Source organism: Anopheles maculipalpis, chromosome 3RL (assembly GCF_943734695.1).
Source record: "Anopheles maculipalpis chromosome 3RL, idAnoMacuDA_375_x, whole genome shotgun sequence".
Classification (NCBI taxonomy): Eukaryota; Metazoa; Arthropoda; class Insecta; order Diptera; family Culicidae; genus Anopheles; species Anopheles maculipalpis.
In genome coordinates, this window is record NC_064872.1 from 1290528 (window position 1) to 1310614 (window position 20087).

Below are 20087 nucleotides of genomic sequence, written 5' to 3' on the forward strand. Positions count from 1 at the left end.
ACAAATAAAATGATAAGATAAGGGTAGACAATCACAAATTACGTGGCTGACAACAAGGAAGGTCTAGTTCCGTTCACCATCTGATCGATAGCTAGACGAGACACTTCATACACCATTGTGCAGTGTCCAGTAGTAGGGTTTCCCCAAATTCGCGGATTGTGGTTAAGATTTCAGCGGCTTTTGAACCGCTTAATTATGCTCGTGCTCTGGCGCACTCTTTCGACGCCCCAGAAGCGACCACAGTGAGAGTCCCATGCCGTCCGGCACCGGCACATTAGAATGGAGCACACTCACTCACAACCTCAGGAGCCAAATGGACAGTTAGATGGATCGATGATGACGGCGTTCATGTGTGTTTCGGGGAAGGATGATGGTGCTCGATCGTGTGGAGCATCCCTCAATCCTTTCCACTGCCACCGTGCACAGGGCAAGGGACGCACACACACGTACGCACGCCAAAAGAAAAGAAAGGAGTAGCAAACAGCTAGAAGAGGGAAGCGAACAATGTGCAATGTGAAGGAGGCACAATAAGGAAACGAGGAACAGCAGAGCAGAGGGCCCACCAAAAACGCTTCTCAAACTCGAGCACTCGAATCGAAGGGTACACATTAAATCATAATACATAAATTATGTATTGTGTGTCTTGATCCGTGTCGATCCGTGGACGGACGTGTGTGTGTGTGTGTGCGGGCGCTCATTTCGGGTTTTGTTGCGGGCGGTCAAAAAATCGCCACCACACACGCGTGCTCGATGAAGATCGATTGGGATTGGGAATTGGGAATCGTGAAGGGTGAATGTTTAGCTTGGCTGTTTTTTTTTAATAATTTTTTTGGGATTCATTCTTTGGAATGGAAGTTGAAAATAAAGCCAAATGTCGAGCGCATATTTGGTTCGTGATGAGCAACGGCACGGAAAAACGGCATTATTATGAATCACACTGGAATCATGTACGGTTCATTAGAGGTTGGTGTTGTGGATTGTGGGTTTGATTACATAATTATACTCATTTTAGAGCAAAATAACGGAGCTTGGGATGTTCTCCCATTTTTTTTTACCACGGCTAAATTAGTCCATCAGTTGCAATTGCATCAATCATATGAAGTGATTTTCCAGTGTTTCATGTAATGCGTGACAAATGAGAATGTCTAGAATAGCGCTTTTCATTCGAGCAGAAATGAGGTCAAATCGATTGATCCTTACACCCATTAAAAGCTGGCTCAATCAATCGATAGCACGTTGCATCATTTGGGAATGCGTAAACCTATGAAATTATATTAAGAAACAGGAAAAGCGTTGAAAGATCAACCCTTACTTCTCAACACAATTCTCCCTCAGATCCTTTCGAAGTCAACCAATTCCATCACCCAAGAGTCTACTTGGTGTTTAGACTTCCAGCATGCACCTAGCATCTAGAATCTATGCCGGCTCCCCAGAGTTACATCAAATTAGTGCCAAAGTACACTTACCGGCTTACATGGCGCACGGCTTCAATTTCCGGCAGCTCGAGGGAGGGCACGAGAGGCATCTCTTTTCTTTCATCGACCAGCAAAGGCAGATCAGATGGAAGTCGAAGCCGAAAAGTGCCGACAAATCATTTCCCACATCGAAACTCCTCGGTGGCCGATCCCAAACACGGGGGCCTTTTAACGTAGCCGATTTGGATGGGAAAATGCGGTGCGAAGCGGAGCATCATCGGCTTGATGATGATGATGCTTTATGTTTGATGTTTTTATTCGGAGGCGGTCGGAGAATTTCTGCGGGAGCGTGGCGGTGTACAGTACGCTCATACGAGCATGATTTAATTAAACGAGCATCAAGTAAACAAATAGCCCCCAAAGAAGAGGGCAAACCACCCGGTAGTGGTGGTGCTGGTGGTCAGTAAATCAGACTCGAGATGGAGTAGCAACACCGACGATTGCCACCAAAACCGTTGTGTTTGTGTTTCGTTTTCTACTTTTTCTTCGTTTTGCTTTTGTCTGTACAAATCCGCAACTTCAACGCCGTGGTTCACAATTCCACAATCGACAAAGTTCGTAAATATGGGGCCAGACGAAGCCGCCGCCGTCAAGGAACGCTGGTGCAATGGCAGTTCGTTCGGCACTAACAAATATGCTGAGACATTATGTGCAGGGAACGGTGGTCTAGCGCGCCCATTTCGGCTTCATTTGGGGAGTAATTAGTGTTTACGGGGCTTGATGAGTAGCAGGTAGAGTAAATAAAGAAAAAAAAATGCAGACGAGCTAGTTTTGAAAGTGATACTCGGTTTGTGTTCCTAAAAAGAGACGTTTGGTTGAAACGGGAAACTTTTATTGTTGAAACAAAATTGATATTACCTCATACATGCACGTACAATAATCGACCCGAAACGGTTACGACAGACCTCTAATAAGACATTAAACCCCATCTTAGCATCTTATCAGTGCCGACCTACCCTTATCACAAGCGCGTAACATTGAACCAGCTGTTGTTTGCAGCTATATTCTATGCTCCAACATTGTCGCGAATGCTCTATCATCTTCCCCTACTTTCATGATCCTTCTCTCTATGTCGACACGATTTTTTAAGCGCAAGTGCCAAAAAAAGAAGCAACGTCAAAGTGTTTGCCGTGTAGCTGATAACAGCGCCCTGTGTTTGCAGTGTACCTTAGTGTGTTTTAGGAAATGAGCTGCTAATTGAAATTACGTGTGTGTGTGTGTGCGGTGAACGAAAAACAAAACGCGTCCCTTCCTACTGCGGGAGAGTATGTGCTAGTACCGGGTAGGAAGATGCGCCATGGCAGGAACCTTGTGCAAGTAAGATGATGGACGAACGAGCCAGAACGAACAGCCACCAGTATGAGACGTTCCAGCAGCGCCGTCGATGTTGGTTGGTACTGGGCCGCACGGTACTTACCATCTCGGTGCTCGGTTTGCTGACGATCGGCATCTACGTTGGGTCGAACAGAGTCTGGGACCTAGTCCCGGGTGAACCGGCGGTCGATGCTGACGACCCTCGGGCACCATACGCAGCCATCCGCGCACGGCGGGAAGCATTGAACGCACCCGAAGCGTCCGCACGATGGCAACCCACTGGCGGCAACGTACAGCCGGCAATAAAACAGCGACCACAGTCGCGACGACCCCGAAAGAGGCCCACCAAGTTACCAAAGAAAACCAACCCTACCGGTCCGAACGTGCACGGCAACGAGACTACCGACTACATCTACATCGATGCTAGCGGTGTGCAGCACCCACAGTATCCGCACTACCATCATCCCGGTAATCTGTCCGCTAATGGGGAAATTTATCAGCTGGAAGAGAATGTGCTTCAGCACCACCCGAACGGTGGCACCACGATCGAGAGCGTCCTTCACGTGAGGCGTTACAAATGTTTTAAGCATGTCCGAGGTGAGTTTGCCTACTTCCAGGCGTTGGGGAGGGGGAGGGTGTGGGGGGGGGGGGGGGGGGGAGAGGTCAATTTATAGTTCTAACGCTCGCTGTGAATTTGGATACATTTCCCGAATGAAAAAATCATTCATTTCGATGATTTGTAGTAAGGGTTTCACCAATAAAGATATTAGCACTCGGTGCATTTCTTATGGCGTAAACAATTCGAAGAAGATGATGGCCCTTTTTCATCACTTCAGCCAAAGTAGGCAGCAACTTTGGCGACTTTCCCAGCCAAACGCACACACACTCGTTGTGTGGCAAACAGTTCGGCTTTTCAACCGACCTATGGAAGATGCGATGGGGTAATTTATCGTCTGTTTGGTCTGCTAATTTCACGGCGCCCTACGTTGCGGTTGGGACACACGCATGAAGGCAGGGTTTGGCTTTGGTGTGTCGCTTATGGCCACAGTTGTCACATTGTTGTACTACCACCAGTACCAACAGGAAGCATTTGCTGCATGAGGTCGCTTTCCGCATCCCTTTCGCAGGCAGTGTGCTAATAAATTCGGGCAGGTCATGTCTGCCGCATTGGGTCGGTTCGGTTTATTTTAGACCATACGCGCTGATCACACGCTTTTCGACTGAGTGACGATGCAATGCTGTAGGGCGTGCATAAAAATGTAAACACTGCTTTTGCCGGATGCTTGTTTATGGGAGAGTTTTTCTTTGCCAACGTGGTTCCATAAACACCCATGTAGCCAATCGTTTGAAGATCGCAAGATCTAAGGGAAGAGTTTGCCATCGGAGATCATCTTTGTAGTACAATATTGCTCCGGGCACCTGCAAATAGAGGACGAATTTCAATTTCAATGTGACGGACGGATTCTAGTGGAACGACAATTAGACACGGATAGACCGGAGTCGAGATTTTCTCCAACCGCGCGATGATCGTAGCAGACAGACTGGTGACCGTACAATGATCTCCCGATGCCGGTAGCTCCAGAAAGAACAGGCACAAAGCGATCGGTGGCAACTTGCGATCCGGAACTGATTCACCAAGACCGGTGTTATTAAATTAGTCACGTAATCAATGAAAGGTACTGTGGACGCAGAAAGCGCCGGTTCTATACGCTGTCAAGCGCCCATTAGTGTCCGTATGCAAATGCTAAAGCTTTAGCATTCTTTTTTTTAACTCCCTGTGTCTCTCTCTCTCTCTCTCTCTCTCTCTCTCTCATCACTCAGGCCAACGATCCGTGGTGTAACGAACAAAAGTTAACGAGTTGCACACACAGAGTAAGAGGTTCAAACTGCAAAGTAATATACCCCAAGCGTACGGGCCCTGCGTGTTCTCCGCGCAGTCCGCTTAAGTTGCGCAGAGATATATTTTCAACTGCTGCCAAGTCAGCTGCCCACTTGATGGAAGAATGCCGCGAATACGAAATGTATATCAATGCTTGCCGCCAAGCCACGGCATTCCAGTGGCGGAGGCCGATTGGTTTCGAACCATAAAATGACGTAATTTATAGGGAAGCCTTTCTTATCCTGGTCAGAATAACAAATGTAGTGGCCGCGTCGACTGATGTGACGGACGTGTGTGTGATGGATAGGGGAATGATGGGTTTTGCTGCTAGCCTTTGCATGCGAGTACTGTTGGGGTTTGTGGTTCTGTGTTGCGACAAAAAAGAAGGAAAAGACTTACATTAACATAGAGCCTTTGGGTTGATGAATTTTGCTAGCGCTTCTTATCACTGAGTGGGAAGTGTGGAAGCCATCAATAAATGTGGTCTACGAGGTGTCAAGAAGTAAATAGATTTTTCCAATCTTTTCTGTACAGCTCATTTGTCACGATCGTGGGGAAGCACGACTTGATGACGATTGAATGCTAGCAGCTTGAAGCAATTCTATACGCGCATGTAACGCTGATGTAACTCGCGACTGATTGTGGAACCATCTTTGAATTGTTCGCAAAAGAAATCTCCAATAGTTAAACACGGCTGATTGCCTTTTAAAAACAAATTTGGAGCTTTTCGTGACATTTTCGTTTAAACAACTGAATATGGGAGCAAAACTCGGGTCTCCCTTTCACTCGACTCACTCACCTCACTGTCAGGCCAGCATATAGCTTGTGGGCAACAGATGATTGATATTTTGAGTAATTGCCCGTGACAGTACTGCAACTGTTGCATCCGATATACGAGTGCGTGTTTGGTCCGTGTAAGGTCCAGCAAAAATGGTAGCAGATCATCAATCCCCGCAAGGGATGCAAAGAAGGTTTTTCGTTACTTTTAAACACTGTATCTCCACGTGACCCGGGGAGAGGGGGATACAGACATGTCTGCATGTGTGGGAAGATGTTTGATGCACTTTCCATTTACTTCCTTCCATCCGATTCGTGTTTTCGTTACCCGAAACAACCGCCAGGATCCATCCTCAATCTTTGTCAGATTTGTTCAACATCAGCAATGGTTTGATCAGATCTGTCAGATAACTCAAAACACTCCTCCCGTTGCGTGGCATATCTCCCATGACCGACCCAATATTTTCCCCGGTTTCTCGAATGATTATTTGGGAGGCGGTTTTTTCGTAACCACCCCACCCGGGGGTAACTCTGGATGGCTCTGGATGCCGCACGCTAAGTGGAAGATCCGAGACAGGGAGACCGACGAGCGCCTAGTGAGTGGGTTTAGATTTTCAAATCGCTGCAAATTAACTTTTGACTCGGTGAGGCCATAATTTAGCGATGTTTATGTCCACGTTCGTCTTCTCGGGCGAGATGTTCGGACGCGAAAGAGAGGATCAAGATCAGCTGAAGCGACGACACCCATGTGGGACCGACTACAAGAACGGTTTAGATGCGTTGTGTTTTGTCCATCCTAACGCCTTAACGATCGAAACAAGCCGTACACAACATGTTGGATGCACTCCTTAAACCCCGGACATAGGTTCATCCCACATGAAATACATGGACGAGCGGTTTTGCATCCCGTGACATTGGGTACGGTTATCTGCTGCAGTAGTTGATAAATTAATAACCAAACCCGACCGTACCACAACCGTCGGATTCGCGTTAACAGATTATGCCGCCGGGTTGGGCAATATATTACAAAGATTATCGACCGTGTAGTAGCCGATGCGTCCGCCTGATCGGGCGCTAGCGATAGCTGGCAAACAAATTATCAAAGTGAAAGCTGGTAGAAGTGTGTTTTCTGGAAGAATTGTGTGAAGCTCGGAAGAGATACCCAGAAGCAAGGGAACTCAATCGGATGGACCATTTGATATCTTTTTCAAGCGTTTCAGGATGGTTGACTGGAATGGGTTGTATCACACCTGAAAGAAAACGCTTAATCAATTCTTCAGCGAGAAACGTGTCGCTCCGTGTTGCAATTTTCCAATGATCGTTTACATGATCCGCTATTGTGCCTCGCGACAAGCAGCCAAAGTTGGAATATAGTCATCTTTTAAAGCTGTCATCGGTAGGATGAAATGATCTGTGTTACACATTCACAACCTATTTGCTTGTGCTTGTGAGATGCACATTCCATGTCCACCTACCTCATTCTTGAGCCACTATTTAGCACTATGTGTCCCTCACCCGGGTGGCAGGCTGTGTCCTACTTTACTGAGCAATTCCTTCTAGCGCTGTTGAATGCATTTCTCACTTCCTTCTTATTTCGCTTCCACCAGATGAATGACACTCAATTAGCGACTTCGACACACCGTTCAGTGTGCACTACATCCAGCAACATTCTTGTGGGTGCAAATGGCTTGAGCTCGCTTGGAGCCTCGTAGGATTCGGGCTGCAACCATGCAACCGTGTCGTACATCTAGAGATACAAAGGGACACCATTCTTCAGCAGGGCCCATATCTGGACAAGGCACCTAACGGAGTCGGCACGCGGTGGTCGGCGTCGTTCGGTTTGAGATCTCCACGATCCATCGTTAAATGGGTCTGTGTGCAGCAATAATCAAATAAACATGCCAACATGAGGGGTTCCCTTATGCTTGCTTGTAAGTGAAGATTAGTCGGGGGAGTATGTCTGTTCCCCGGTACGGATCACTTGTACGCGCTTATTTTATGTTATGGATGTTGGTGGGTTCGTTCTCCTCTTTTCCTTTCTTCCTCATATGAATGTACCACAATTTTACTTCTTTCGTCAGCTGCTGCTGCTGCTGGGACAATGTGTCGGGATTTTTTTTCTTCTACGGGGTAAGCACCGGAATGCCCTTTCGCCAGGTCATCAGCAGTGTGAATGAAGCATGAATGAAGCACGTATGAAGCGATGCCCCTTTTGGAATGGGTGGAAAAACTGGTTTTTGGCTGGTCGCTTCCGGTTTTGGGGGTTAAAGTGTGTGTGTTTTTTGTTTTGCTTCGGATACTATCTGCGGTATGCTCGGTACTTGGTTGATATCTTAACCAACTGAATTTTATCTTCCTAGCTTCCAACTTCCCAAGAATAGGAAAGACAGAGCACGAATCCAGAGCAAATATGTTGCTCTCGCTCAGTGTATGAAGAGGAACATAAATAAAACAAAATGCAAACGAACGAAAAAGGGCTTCTCAATGCCTCAAGGGAGCCTCAACTGATGCAATCGAGGTCAATCTGCCGAAAGGTCAACTTGCCGCGTTTTGCTGGAAGGGTTTTTGACACTCTTGTGTCTCCGACAACACTCCAAGCGCGAGTGTGCGTGTGTTGATTTTGCTGATGAAATGCAAACATTTTATGCTGACAAATTACGGCAAACGACATGCACTTAAAAAGTCACCAAATGTCATGATGCGCGGACTATCTCCAGATTCTCCATTAAGAGGGAAAGTTTCGTCCTCATTCGCTTTCCTGCCGCGTCCGTTAATACAACGGTTCGATTACTGCACACTTCAGATTCGCTGCTGCACGCAAGTTCCGGGGGAGCATCATTCCTTTCCTTCGGGAGGAAAAAAGACACTGTTGCGAAGAAAATAAAACGGTTTAAAAATAATTGACTTCAGATGAGCGTAGGAAGTGCACTGGACGTACTGGCGAGACTGTCGAGCGGAAGAGTTCGAGACTTCTAACAGTCCAATGGAGAACTAACCTGTGTGGTGGTGGTGAGCCAACTTGTCCAAGTGCAAAGGATGTATGAGTTTAATTGAAAATACATTTCCTCCTTGCGACAGAAGAGAACACAGACAGAGTTGCGCCCTCGAATGTATTTTGGCTCTCAAGTGGAATATGTCTGTCTGTCTGTCGTGGCAGAGTAGTCATCCGCAGTCTGGCGAGTAGGTTGGGACTAGTGAAGCGACACTAGTGAAGGAGGGGTGTGAGCAATTATGGTGTCTGTTCGCGGATTAATACGGATCGTTATGATGTCGCCGAGACTTGTCCCAGAAGACGCGGTTCTATGACCACTATTAAACGCTAAGGGTATAACGGGCGATAAATATAGGAACATGCTTGCAGACACTGAGGTGCTGTTCGAGTACCACTTCCAAGTCGAAGCTTAAACCCTAGACTAGAGCACACTATCAAACATGATTAATCATTCCGCGAGCGCAATGTGGAATGCTCCCGACGAGGGAATTCCGGTTCAAGGTTACTGAATTGTTAGAGCGTTAGAATATTTCAAAAGACACTCCTCTGTGTATAATGCTCATGGAGCAGCTTTTCTTTGAAGAAAAATGTATCAAATACCTATCTTATGGGCTGGTTCTATTCACTCTAACTTCGGGCTCGGATAACGAAATCAACGCACTCCGATAAGATCACATTTGCGGGCGAGATGGCTAGGCCCGCGTGTCGTGTGCCTTCTCAACGATGACCTCATAACAGTTCGCTAGGGTAGAGAGCCTTCGGAACGCACCGAATTTCTACGACTGCCAAACTGAGGAACTCACGCAGATCTTCGACCATCGAACAACTCCTCCAAGCGGCAAAAATGTTTCCGTGAATTCTGGCAACCGGTTCGCGTACACACGCAGCACGCCGAATTTGGTAACCACAGAACGCCTTCTACATTGCTTGCGTTGCTTCCTTTTTGCTTTTCGCTTCTGCTGGCAAGCACTCGATGGGCAGCTATTTCAACGATCCGCGCCAAACTTCAACCATCTGATTTGCCATTTTAAATGTGTCTCTGGTTTGTAGTTTTTGCTGTTGCTGTCTGGAGGAACTATTACGCACACGCGTACGTAAAAAAAAAACCGTAGAAACAGGCCCCAAATAACCCACAGCACAATGAATAGATACACAAGCAGCGGGTACACAACGGGTCATACGTTTTCTTGGGAGAGGTTTTCGTACTGCTCGGTCTTACGTAGTGGGTGAATCGAACATGGTGTGGGTCTTGTGACCAGCACGTTGTTACTCTTTATTAAATTAATGATTAAATAATTTAATTAAATAATGAGGAACCGGTTCGATTCTGTCAAAGAAGTAAATGCATCTTTGAAAAAAAAGGTGCCATAATCATGAAATAAAAACAGTTTAGCCAAGATAAACCTAGCGTCCATTGGTGTTAGTGACAGTTAGAGGGAAGAGGATCGATCGTTGGGCTCTAACCACTTATTGGAGTTATTCGATTCATAAAACGAATAACCTTCTTTTGACGACTGTAATACTTCCATGAAACGTAAGTCTGTAGTCGTCCCGACTATAACTGAGTGAAAACGATCGATCGACTGAGGTTGAAAAATTGCTTTTATTATGGATTTTTACAGCTTTCCATGACGCTGTCACTGTTGAATCCACGACAAAGTGACAATGACATTTTGTGTGCGAGAAAGGGAGAAAATCAATTCAACACAATTTCATTACTTCGATGGTGCTTCGTGAGTCACGAACGTCTTTTTATTAGCTACTATTGAAATCGTTTCTTCCAAGCAAGAGCCTGTTCCGGTTATCATCTATGAATGGACATCTGAGCCATTCATGGTGAAATAGTACATACAGGAAGCAATACAGACTGCAAGATCGCCCATTTACACTGACGTGTGTTTGAAAACATAAACCCTTGTTTCAAGGCTTGTTGGCAGCTAGTTGGTTTGGCAGGACGTTATCAGAAGTAGGGCAGATTCTGCCAGTGTGCCGTGGCGCTGCGACTAGCGTACCTTGGAAGGCGTCATATCAATGTTATGTAAACACAGTCGCTATCAGCTATCGTTAATGAATGGAAAATTAAATATAACATTGATGTCAGCCAAAAGGAAACATAAATTAGCTCGTTTGCTACGTGCAGGCGGTGGCAAAGATCAACGAGAATAATGTATTTCTTTCGTTTCGGTCTGTGGTGTTGCAAAAACATATTATGTTGCGTCTGGTCCCTATCGATCAACCATGTACCAGATCAAATCGATTGAAGCACTTTTTTCTAGGTTCAATCATAATCTCCCCCTTGCGATCCAACTTAACCTGAGGCAATGTTGCAACGATCGATTTATCTACTGCGATGCATTCGTCACGTTGCTGTTGGCAACATTGTTAGATAGCTTAGAGTTTTCTATGAGCAAGTAAAGCCACGATCGTCTCCTCTAACACTCCGTGTGAGGGATTCTTCGTTTTGACACTTACAACGCATCCTAGGATCGATCTAAAGTCCTCCCCAAGGGTCGATCAATCGATTGATCCCTCGTTCGACGTTTGCTTCCTTCTTTCTAGTCATTCCTTCATCACCCACGGTCATACTTTTCAACCATCTGATCAAACTAACGAAATACGGACGAGAAATAACCGCCCGGTGAACCCACTTCCAACGGGATGGTTGAAATGTACCGCTGCATGACATGTGCCCGGGCAATTTGACCCTTTTCCCATCGGTTCCATCGATATCGAGCAGGTATGGTCACAGGGTAGAGGTTTTTTAAGTCGAAAGATGATCATGTGGCTGACCGCCGGTTCACGGCACGATTTGCTTGCGGATTAATCGCGACCGCGCGATTTGCATCCCGCGAAACACTACCGGCCCGGACGGCATTCGGAGAAGCAGCGCACGATAGCCTCCCGATGCCAATGCCCACCGGGCGCAAAGAGTTCGCTAGTGTAATTGCTCAATTTTCACTGGAACACGAGTGCATCTAGCAGTTTCGTCGTCCCGTCGGTGTTTGCTTGGAACGAAAAAGGAACCGACACCACCCAACGGTTTCTAACAAATCGGAACCATGGATCCAACGGAGTCCATCACCACCCCGCTATGTTGCATGTTTTCTTGCGACGATCGTACCAAGAACATTGGGCAACTGAAGAATGAAATTCTGGACAGCATTTCCGTTCAGTGTCCCTTCGGTCCACCAACCAATGTTGGATGGAGTTGAACCAAAACAAGTAACTCGATACAGTACTACCTCGGTTTTCTGCTTCTAATATCCACACAAAACTTGGCTAGTGTCAACAGCCGATTCCCTTTCCGTTTGGCGTCGTCATCAACGACACCGGATCGTACAACAACACGCTGTACAACAAATGAGAAAGTCACGCTTTGCGGAACAACACTCGTAAAATGTACCATCTCCCCCATTGGCAGAAGTCTCCCTACCGACCCCATCGACAATAGATAGCCAGCAATGGACCTTAATTCCCCCGAGGGAGGGCTCACACCGAATCGCGGCATGGATCCGGATGCTAGTTGTCGATAAATCATGTCGCTTGCTGGCTGTGCTACCTCTGTCTAGCGATCGGAATCCGGCCAATTTGAACATCGGCGCAATTAAACCATTTTACCGTTCAGTTTCAATCGTGGTAGAAGAATGTCTATCGAGACCCCGGAACATTTTATTGTTACAACCAAACGGTGACTAATTAACTCTCCCCTTAACGAAAAAAAAAACGCAACATTGGGTCGTTGGGCGCAAAAAAAGGGAAATAAATTGGACGACACACGATTCTTTATTGGTTCCGTTTGGTATTTTATTTTTGACAATTTAAGCGTCCTCAAATGTCTCACCAATAGTAGCGGTCTTTTGAGGAGCTTGGGGATAAAATGCGATAAAACTGTCACGCAGATTTAGACGATGTGCAGCTGGGTGATGTTTGGTGAGGAGCGCCAAATGAAATCGATCTCTATGAAGCGATCCTTTCACTACGGAGTTGATATGTCTGTAAATTCTGCTCGACTTCCAGCTGGTATCCATCGTGTCCGAAAGTCTGAAAGCGTTGGGATTTCTGTCTCGATCTTCGCTTTGATCACCACAGACAAAACATTGGACGCCATCCGGGAAAATGTATCGCGTATCAAAACGCAATCGACAGGATGCGATCCATGCCCGGTTGTTGATGTTTGTTTTATGTCACTGACCGGAGGCATTTTGCTGATCGTTACAGAAAATTATGAACATCCATTTCACAATGTTTACTTCTTGTATATATGATAAAGCATTTGCTAAGGGGAATGTGAGATGATCGCTGACAACGTCTCGTGGACATAAAACATTCCACCAAGAATTCTTCGATCGTGTAGCATCTTTAAGTGTGTCTTGATACACATACTGCCGTTTGTGAATAATCAGCTAAAATGCTAATCAAACTAGTGGCACACACTCGATCAACCCTCCCCGAGTGACAGATAATTAAAGTTGTAACATTCCTCTCTGTCGCTACTTTCGGTGGTCTGATAGAATGCAAACAAGTTGTTGCAGAGTCACACACATCCCACAAAACCACAGAACATATGTCCGGACACGCTATAAACACTCAAGTTTGATGAGCGGCGGTCGTTTGGAGAAAGCAAGGGCACACACTCTCACCCTGATGTGCATCTTCTAAAAAGCTTTTTGAAGTTAGGACGCCCGAAAACACGCCATTGGCCATGCCACCCTCAGGCGACCCACAAACAGATGTTCCTGTTTTTGCCGACATCAATCAAACCTGCCGTTGCTACCGTTGCACGTTCTGTTTTCGCGCTGGGAACAGCTCAGAGTTGTGAGAAGGAGAAAACCACGGATGAAATGAAAACAAACGTGCCACACACACGCACACGCACCCACCCCTTGCAATGGACGGTGTCGTCCCTACAGCATCCACCAGATCTCGACGGCGTTTGTTTTTTTCGGAACATTAAACACAACCCGGGCTCGATGGATAGATCGCGGTGGTTGCAGCGAGTGCGTTTAAGGTGGTGCTCGCCGTGCAGTTTATGCTGTGTCGGCGATATTTATAAGACCTCGGACTCTCGGGGATCGAATATCTGCACCCGGTCTTGGTTGGCGCACCGGTGGAATAATAATAAAGCGACCGGCAAGCAGACAGACGGACAGACAGCTCGGTGGCAACGATGGCAACAATCGCACACACAGCGCTGAAGATGCTGTTGTGCTGCACGCCGCGAGACAGTGAACAGACATCATGACACATTCGTATGACTGATTAATAGGCACACGGGCTACCGGTTCTGAAGGAGTAGGCTGTAAATTCTGCCCGAAACTGCATTCTGGCCTGAGAGAAGTCGATAAATTATGACGATCGTTATCGCGGGTGGTAGAAAATGGACTGTAAATTGGGTTTATCGCACCATTGGGCTGCGATGGATTGGTCGATGCGTCCACGTGCCGTTCCGTTTCACCGATTCACACCCTGCGAGATCTCCCATGAGGATCGGTAAATTATTGTCACCAGATCGCTGGGAGAAGTCAATCTTTTGAGCCGACCAGGATGACTTCCAGGAGGCCTTCTTTACTGTGGATAATCCGGCCGTAATGATGTGCCATAAATCGATGGATTGTGTTGTAAATTGTTGAAACAACGTGTGTGTGTGTGATGAGTGTTGTTAATGCGTACAAATAATCTAACAAGATTGTAATCGCCTCAACACCTTGGGCTTTCGGGGATACAAGATCATTTTTGTTTTGGGAATATTTTGTGTCTTTGATTAATATTATATGAGGGGATGTTTATAATTTATTCTTACAATTAATTGAAGTACAGAAACATTCGCTAAAATGCTCTTGTATTTGTAAACATTCCTGTCATCTTCTAAGTTTCACTGTTTGTCATGCCACACCAGTTCCATTTAAGATAGCCTTTTGGCACTTCTTCTAATACCATGATCTAAACCATGCTGATGACCTCAGCTCTATTTTTAAGTCACAAAACATACATCTGACTCCATGAACGTTTTTATTTCCAAAGCAAAAAAAGGTTGCAATCTGCAATAATCACCTAATAATGGCACGGATTCGCACCCGAAATTAGACACAACGCCTCCTCCTTCTCCTCCTGCGCTATCAAATGACTTCAATCCATTTCGCCCAAGCAGTACAAACAGCCGTAAATCTTCTCGAATTGGCGCCCCATAAAACTTGGACCACCTCCTTGAGAGATTAGGCTCACACCTCTTCCTGGAGCTGATGCCGTTTGTTTAGATATTGGTGAGGTCCGAGCTTCACTCTAATTCCTTTTTCCTATTTTTCGATGATGTAATTTAATTCAGAATAGCAAAAGAATTTCAATCACTGTAGGCATTAGGGTGTAAGAAACAAGAGCGACTCCAATCATAGCATTACCTGCGCGAAGGGAGATAGAGAGAGAGGGTGGTGTTGTTTAGCTTATCTAATCCCAAAGTCGAAAGGTGTTAATGGTAATGCTGCTGCCCTGCATCTTTGATATCGAGATACAGATCTACAGCACACAACAACTGGTCTGCTGTGCTTGTCTGTACAGATCGATCCGGACACTCGTGCCTGTGCGGAACGTTTAATTATATTCCTCCCAATCTAATCTGAGGTGATCTGGTCCGCCCGTACCCAGGACCTCCCGTAGATGGGATGGAAAATTTTCACAGCATGAATATTTACTTATCTGCACCAAAGTTCCGCCACTTCCCGGCGCTTCCCGTGTCAGATCGGGACGGTATAGGATCGTGCAAAGTGGGTGCAATGTAATAGAAATTTTGCTACATTACTCATAATGTGTTTATGCATAAGTAATTTTCCATGTACAGTGCTGAAGCGGCATGTGGCATGCTGCAGATATGTGTTGCTGTGTTCATTAGGAAAGATCACGCCTGTTGTTGCCCTGTCTCGTCAGCTATGCTAATGGGGCCACCGGGGGAGAACATTAGCTAATGATGTTAGTTAGCTCCCCTACGTGATCAGTAGACAAGCATGGATTAGATTACGAACGCTTGTACTGCACTGTATTCTCATAATTTTGTTCAAACTAACTTATGTCTTATCTTATTACTAGTGTAATCGGAATCGAATAGCGTTTAAGTCTGCTCGTTCGTTGTAGCATAAATAAAATAAATAAATACTTCGAACGCAATTTTAAACTATGAATATTTTTACGATAATAACCTTTATTTGGTATAAAAAATTGAAAGTCAAATATTTGATTTACTCCAACATGATGTCCGGGACATAAATCATTCTGATTTATGACATAATTTGACATTGTCCAAAAATCATCTTCATCGTTGTCCTTCCCTCTTACTCGCTCTAGAAAAGTGGAGTAAACTGTTTGCCTCGAGTAAAATTTTTGATAGCAACAGAAAAAGAACTCCTGCAGCAAGCAGATTCCACCAGCTCTTTCTCTTTTGAGGATGTGATCCTAAGATTTATGAGAAAATTGCACCATTCCTCCCAGCAAGCGTTATCGATCGCCTCGCATCGAAAGAAAATCAAGGAAGCAACAAACATCCCGTTGACAACGACGAAACCGAAGAGTTCCCTGTTCCAGAAACGGTTCACTTTGGACACATCAGTTTTTGATCACTTTCTTCTTGCCTGGATGGAGGGGAATCTACCGATAGGCGCCCAATTAACGTACCTATTAAAGTTGCCAATAGTCTGCGCTTCCTCTGGCAAATTGTCCGAACATGGAGATCGTGAATGGACGCACTGAGATTGGAATTTCTTAACGTCAGTTCCGTGGAAACTGAGAGGCCTTTTCGCAATCGATCGATCTTCATCAAGCGGAATGGGTGAGTGCGTGCGTGCGAACCCATGCCGTGCTCTAGTGCTGCAGAAGTAGATCGTGAGTCATCGACGCAAGAAAAAGGGAAAGGTTGGGAAAATGGTACCAATTGGTCTTGGGACCAAACTTTCTATGTTTACACTGCTGCGATCTAAACTAAACACTTCTGCAAGAGCTTAATCGCTCAGACCGGCAGGCAGCGTCCCTTTCTACACTGCTTCAAAAACCGATTAAATTGCTCACTGCGTATACCCACTTGATCTGGTTTCGATGTTTCATCTGCTGATTCAGATCCACTTGTGTGTGTGTGTGTGTGTGTGTGTGTGTAAATCTTGCCTAATCAACTGTTCTCGTTCTTCATTTTCACAGGTTGCAACTGCCATCCGAAGGGTTCGCTCGGTCATGTCTGCAGCAACAAGACGGGCCAGTGTCAGTGCAAACCAAACATCGAGGGTCGCCAGTGTAATCTGTGCCGGAAGGGCTTCTGGGATTTGAATTCCGGGAGCGGGTGCATCCCGTGTTCCTGTGATCCAAATGGAAGTGAGATGGAAGGGTGCGATCTACATACGGGGCAGTGTTTTTGCAAGACGGGTGTTTCTGGCACTAGCTGTGATCGGTGTGACGTAGGGTTCTACGGATTCAGCGCTCAGGGATGCAAGCGTAAGTTCCGTTTTAACACTTAAAAGTCCGATGAAAAATGATTTGTATGCTCGTTTCAGGTTGCGATGTGTGTACTAGTGCCTTGTTCGTATGTGATCCAGACACGGGACGCTGCATCTGTCCGCCCAATAGTCACGGGCCGGAGTGTCGTTCCTGTATCGCCAATACCTGGGGTAATGAGTTCCAGAAAGGTTGCAAACATTGCGCTTGCGATATCGTCGGCTCAATCGGACAGTCGTGTGAGCGAGAAACGGGCCAATGTAGTTGTAAGGAGGGCTATACCGGTCGGCAATGCAATGAGTGTGCTTCGGGGTACTACGGCTATCCGACGTGTCACCGGTGTGCTTGTGATGAGCGTGGTACGCTGCCGAGCGGTAACGGAACTGTGTTTCCCTGCGATCGTAACGGTCAGTGCCAGTGTAAGGAGATGGTATACGGGAAACGGTGTGATCTTTGCCGGCAAGGAACGTTCGGATTAGCCGCTTTCCATCCGGAAGGATGTACTCGATGCTTCTGCTTTGGAAGGGCAAGCAATTGTACGCAGAGTGATCACTCGTGGGGTCAGGTGCGGCTGGTAGGATCAAGAAATTTGAGTGTGGAATATCTGGAACGACAGGATGGCCATACAGAGGTGGATTATGTGGTGATTCTGCAACTGGAAGGATCTCACATGCATCGGGAAGATGTAAACATTACCAGCATGAACAACCTCGAACTAATACCGAGCTCTTCGGGTAATGTGTCCATCGGAGCATATGCAACGTTCCGATATCCACTGTACTTTCAACTACCACCTCAATTTCTGGGTGATCGCACCGCCAGCTACGGTGGACAGCTCAATTTCACGCTTATCACGGCGGGTGCTACCATCAACATACCTGAACCATCTTTACGGCAGTTTCCACTTGTACAGCTACACACTCATGAAAATCTGGTGCTAGATTATTATGAAGAGTCGATACGCTATGGTCAGGCGATAGAATCACATTCTGTACGCTTGCTTGGAAGTCTTTGGAGGAATCATTACGATGGTGAATGGATCAACAGAACCATCTTGATGACAGCTCTACAGAACGTCCGACATATCTTTGTGCGAGGAACAACCACCATGGATTTCCAGCAAGTTGTGTAAGTGTGACATGTTTATCCTAGAAAAACTTTTCGCAAAATTAACTTTGTTTTATTTAGGCTTACCAATGTGACACTGGATACGGGAATCTTCGTAGTAGGAGCAGAGAACAATCACGCGTACGGTGTGGAACGATGTAGCTGCTCACCGAAGTACAGTGGATTATCGTGCCAAAATCCGGGACCGGGGTACTATCGCCACCGACTACCTATCGTTGATTTAGAGTGGGCCACCATAGATGATATGATTGGCAAGGTCATTCCTTGCGGATGTAATGGACGAAGCGAGGAGTGTGATCCGGAAACGGGTGTTTGCAAGAACTGTCGCAACAACACCGGAGGAGAACATTGTGAACGGTGTGCGGAAGGATTCTACGGTGATCCTAACCTTGGCCAGTGTGCGCCCTGTCCGTGTCCTGAAACGCGTAAAAACTTTGCACGCGGTTGTACGGTTCGTGGTAGCGACGTGCAATGTATTTGTAAGCCGGGTTACACAGGAGCACTGTGTGACAGTTGTATGCGTGGGTACTTCGGACATCCGCATCTGGACAATGGACACTGTGAGGCGTGCGACTGCAATCGTGAGGGTAGCATGTCAGATGAGTGTGATCATTACACCGGTGAATGCCATTGCCGGCCGGGTATAACTGGTCGCAAGTGTGATCGTTGTGAAAAGCCCAAGCACATCGTGCAGGATTATCGGTGCAAAAGTAAGTTTCCTTCTTCGAATTGTTCGCTCTTTTATTTAACGAGCATGTGTTTGTTTTGTTTCAGTTTGCGACAACTGTACCATTACGCTGATCGATGACTTCGAAATTCTAGCAAGTCATTTAGCCGAGGAAACCTCTCACATCGATCGAAACGGTATCCCGGCGCCTTGGGTGAAATTGACGAAATATGAAGCAAAAATTCGAAAACTTTCGGATCGTGTAGCGCGATTGCTTGAAGCGGAGGACACGGTCAAGAGGTTTATGGCAGACTTTGCAGAACCACTTAAGCGCAATGCAACAAGACTTACCAAACGGCTCCAGAAGTTGGACAATCGTTTGAAGAACCGCGAGGAGGAAGTTAACAAGTGTACCGAGCGTGCAAACGATTTGTATGATGAAATTAAAGTGATCGATGACGATCTTCGAAACACTATTCAAATACTTAAAAACTACGGAGTAGGCGATCATCACATAAAGCTACCGCTGGCCGTAAAAGAAGCGAAGGACCTGCTAGAAGACATCCGTGAACGTTATGACGCGACGCAGTTCGATGATAAGGTGCTTGAATGTGCTAACACACAGTTCAACCACTGGACTAATGTGTCGAAAATGGTTGAACGTCAAGGAAGGAGATTGGATGATCTCAAGTTTGAAATTGAACAGATACACCTCAAGGCGGACAATCTACAGAACTACACCGTACAAGTGTTTCGCCACGTGCAGGAAACGGAGGTGTACCAAACCACAAACCAGAAGCACTTTGACAAGGTCCGTGATACATACAGCGAAGCACTTGAAGATGATGCTAGCGTGAAGAAACTGCTCGATACTAATATAATGGCCGATACGGATGTTACGTTGGTGCAGCTCGATGATAACTATGGACAGCTTGAAAAGGACAACAGTACGCTACACTTTTTGGTCGATAAACTGACAGATTCGACGGAAGATTTAATTCGTGAGAAAAGTATCTTGATAGAGACGCAGGTTCCCAAAGCGATTCGACATGCAGAACAGTTGAAGGCGAAAGCGGATCACATCAAGAACAAGTTCCAAACGACAGAGGACACATCGGCAAAGGCTATGGAGGCTAGTCAAGCGTATGAGAACATTATCTCCGCTATTGTAGCTGCGCAGTCGAGTGCGGACAATGCGACTAGTATGGTAGAGAAAGCCGATCAGCTAATCCATCCAGAGCACGACGTGACGATCAGTGATCAGAGTCGAAAAGCGTTGGGTGTATCTACCAATTTGACTAGTCGGGCGAACAAGGAACTTAACAAAGCGGTTGGTAAGTGCTAAGAAGAGAGTTACAGGTTTCGTGGAATGTGCCAAATTATCATTTT

At 46.2% G+C, this 20087-nt stretch overlaps 1 protein-coding gene across 1 annotated transcript in view; it reads left to right on the top strand.

The window, feature by feature from the left end:
- The window catches only part of LOC126565760 (laminin subunit alpha-1), a 71260-nt gene that overhangs the window by 46544 nt on the left and 4629 nt on the right, over window positions 1-20087 (top strand). Inside the window, exons 10-13 of the mRNA XM_050222967.1 lie at window positions 16613-16903; window positions 16963-18031; window positions 18092-18741; window positions 18806-20032. Of these exons, the coding sequence (XP_050078924.1) occupies window positions 16613-16903; window positions 16963-18031; window positions 18092-18741; window positions 18806-20032 (3237 nt within the window). The remainder of the gene's footprint in view (window positions 1-16612; window positions 16904-16962; window positions 18032-18091; window positions 18742-18805; window positions 20033-20087) is intronic.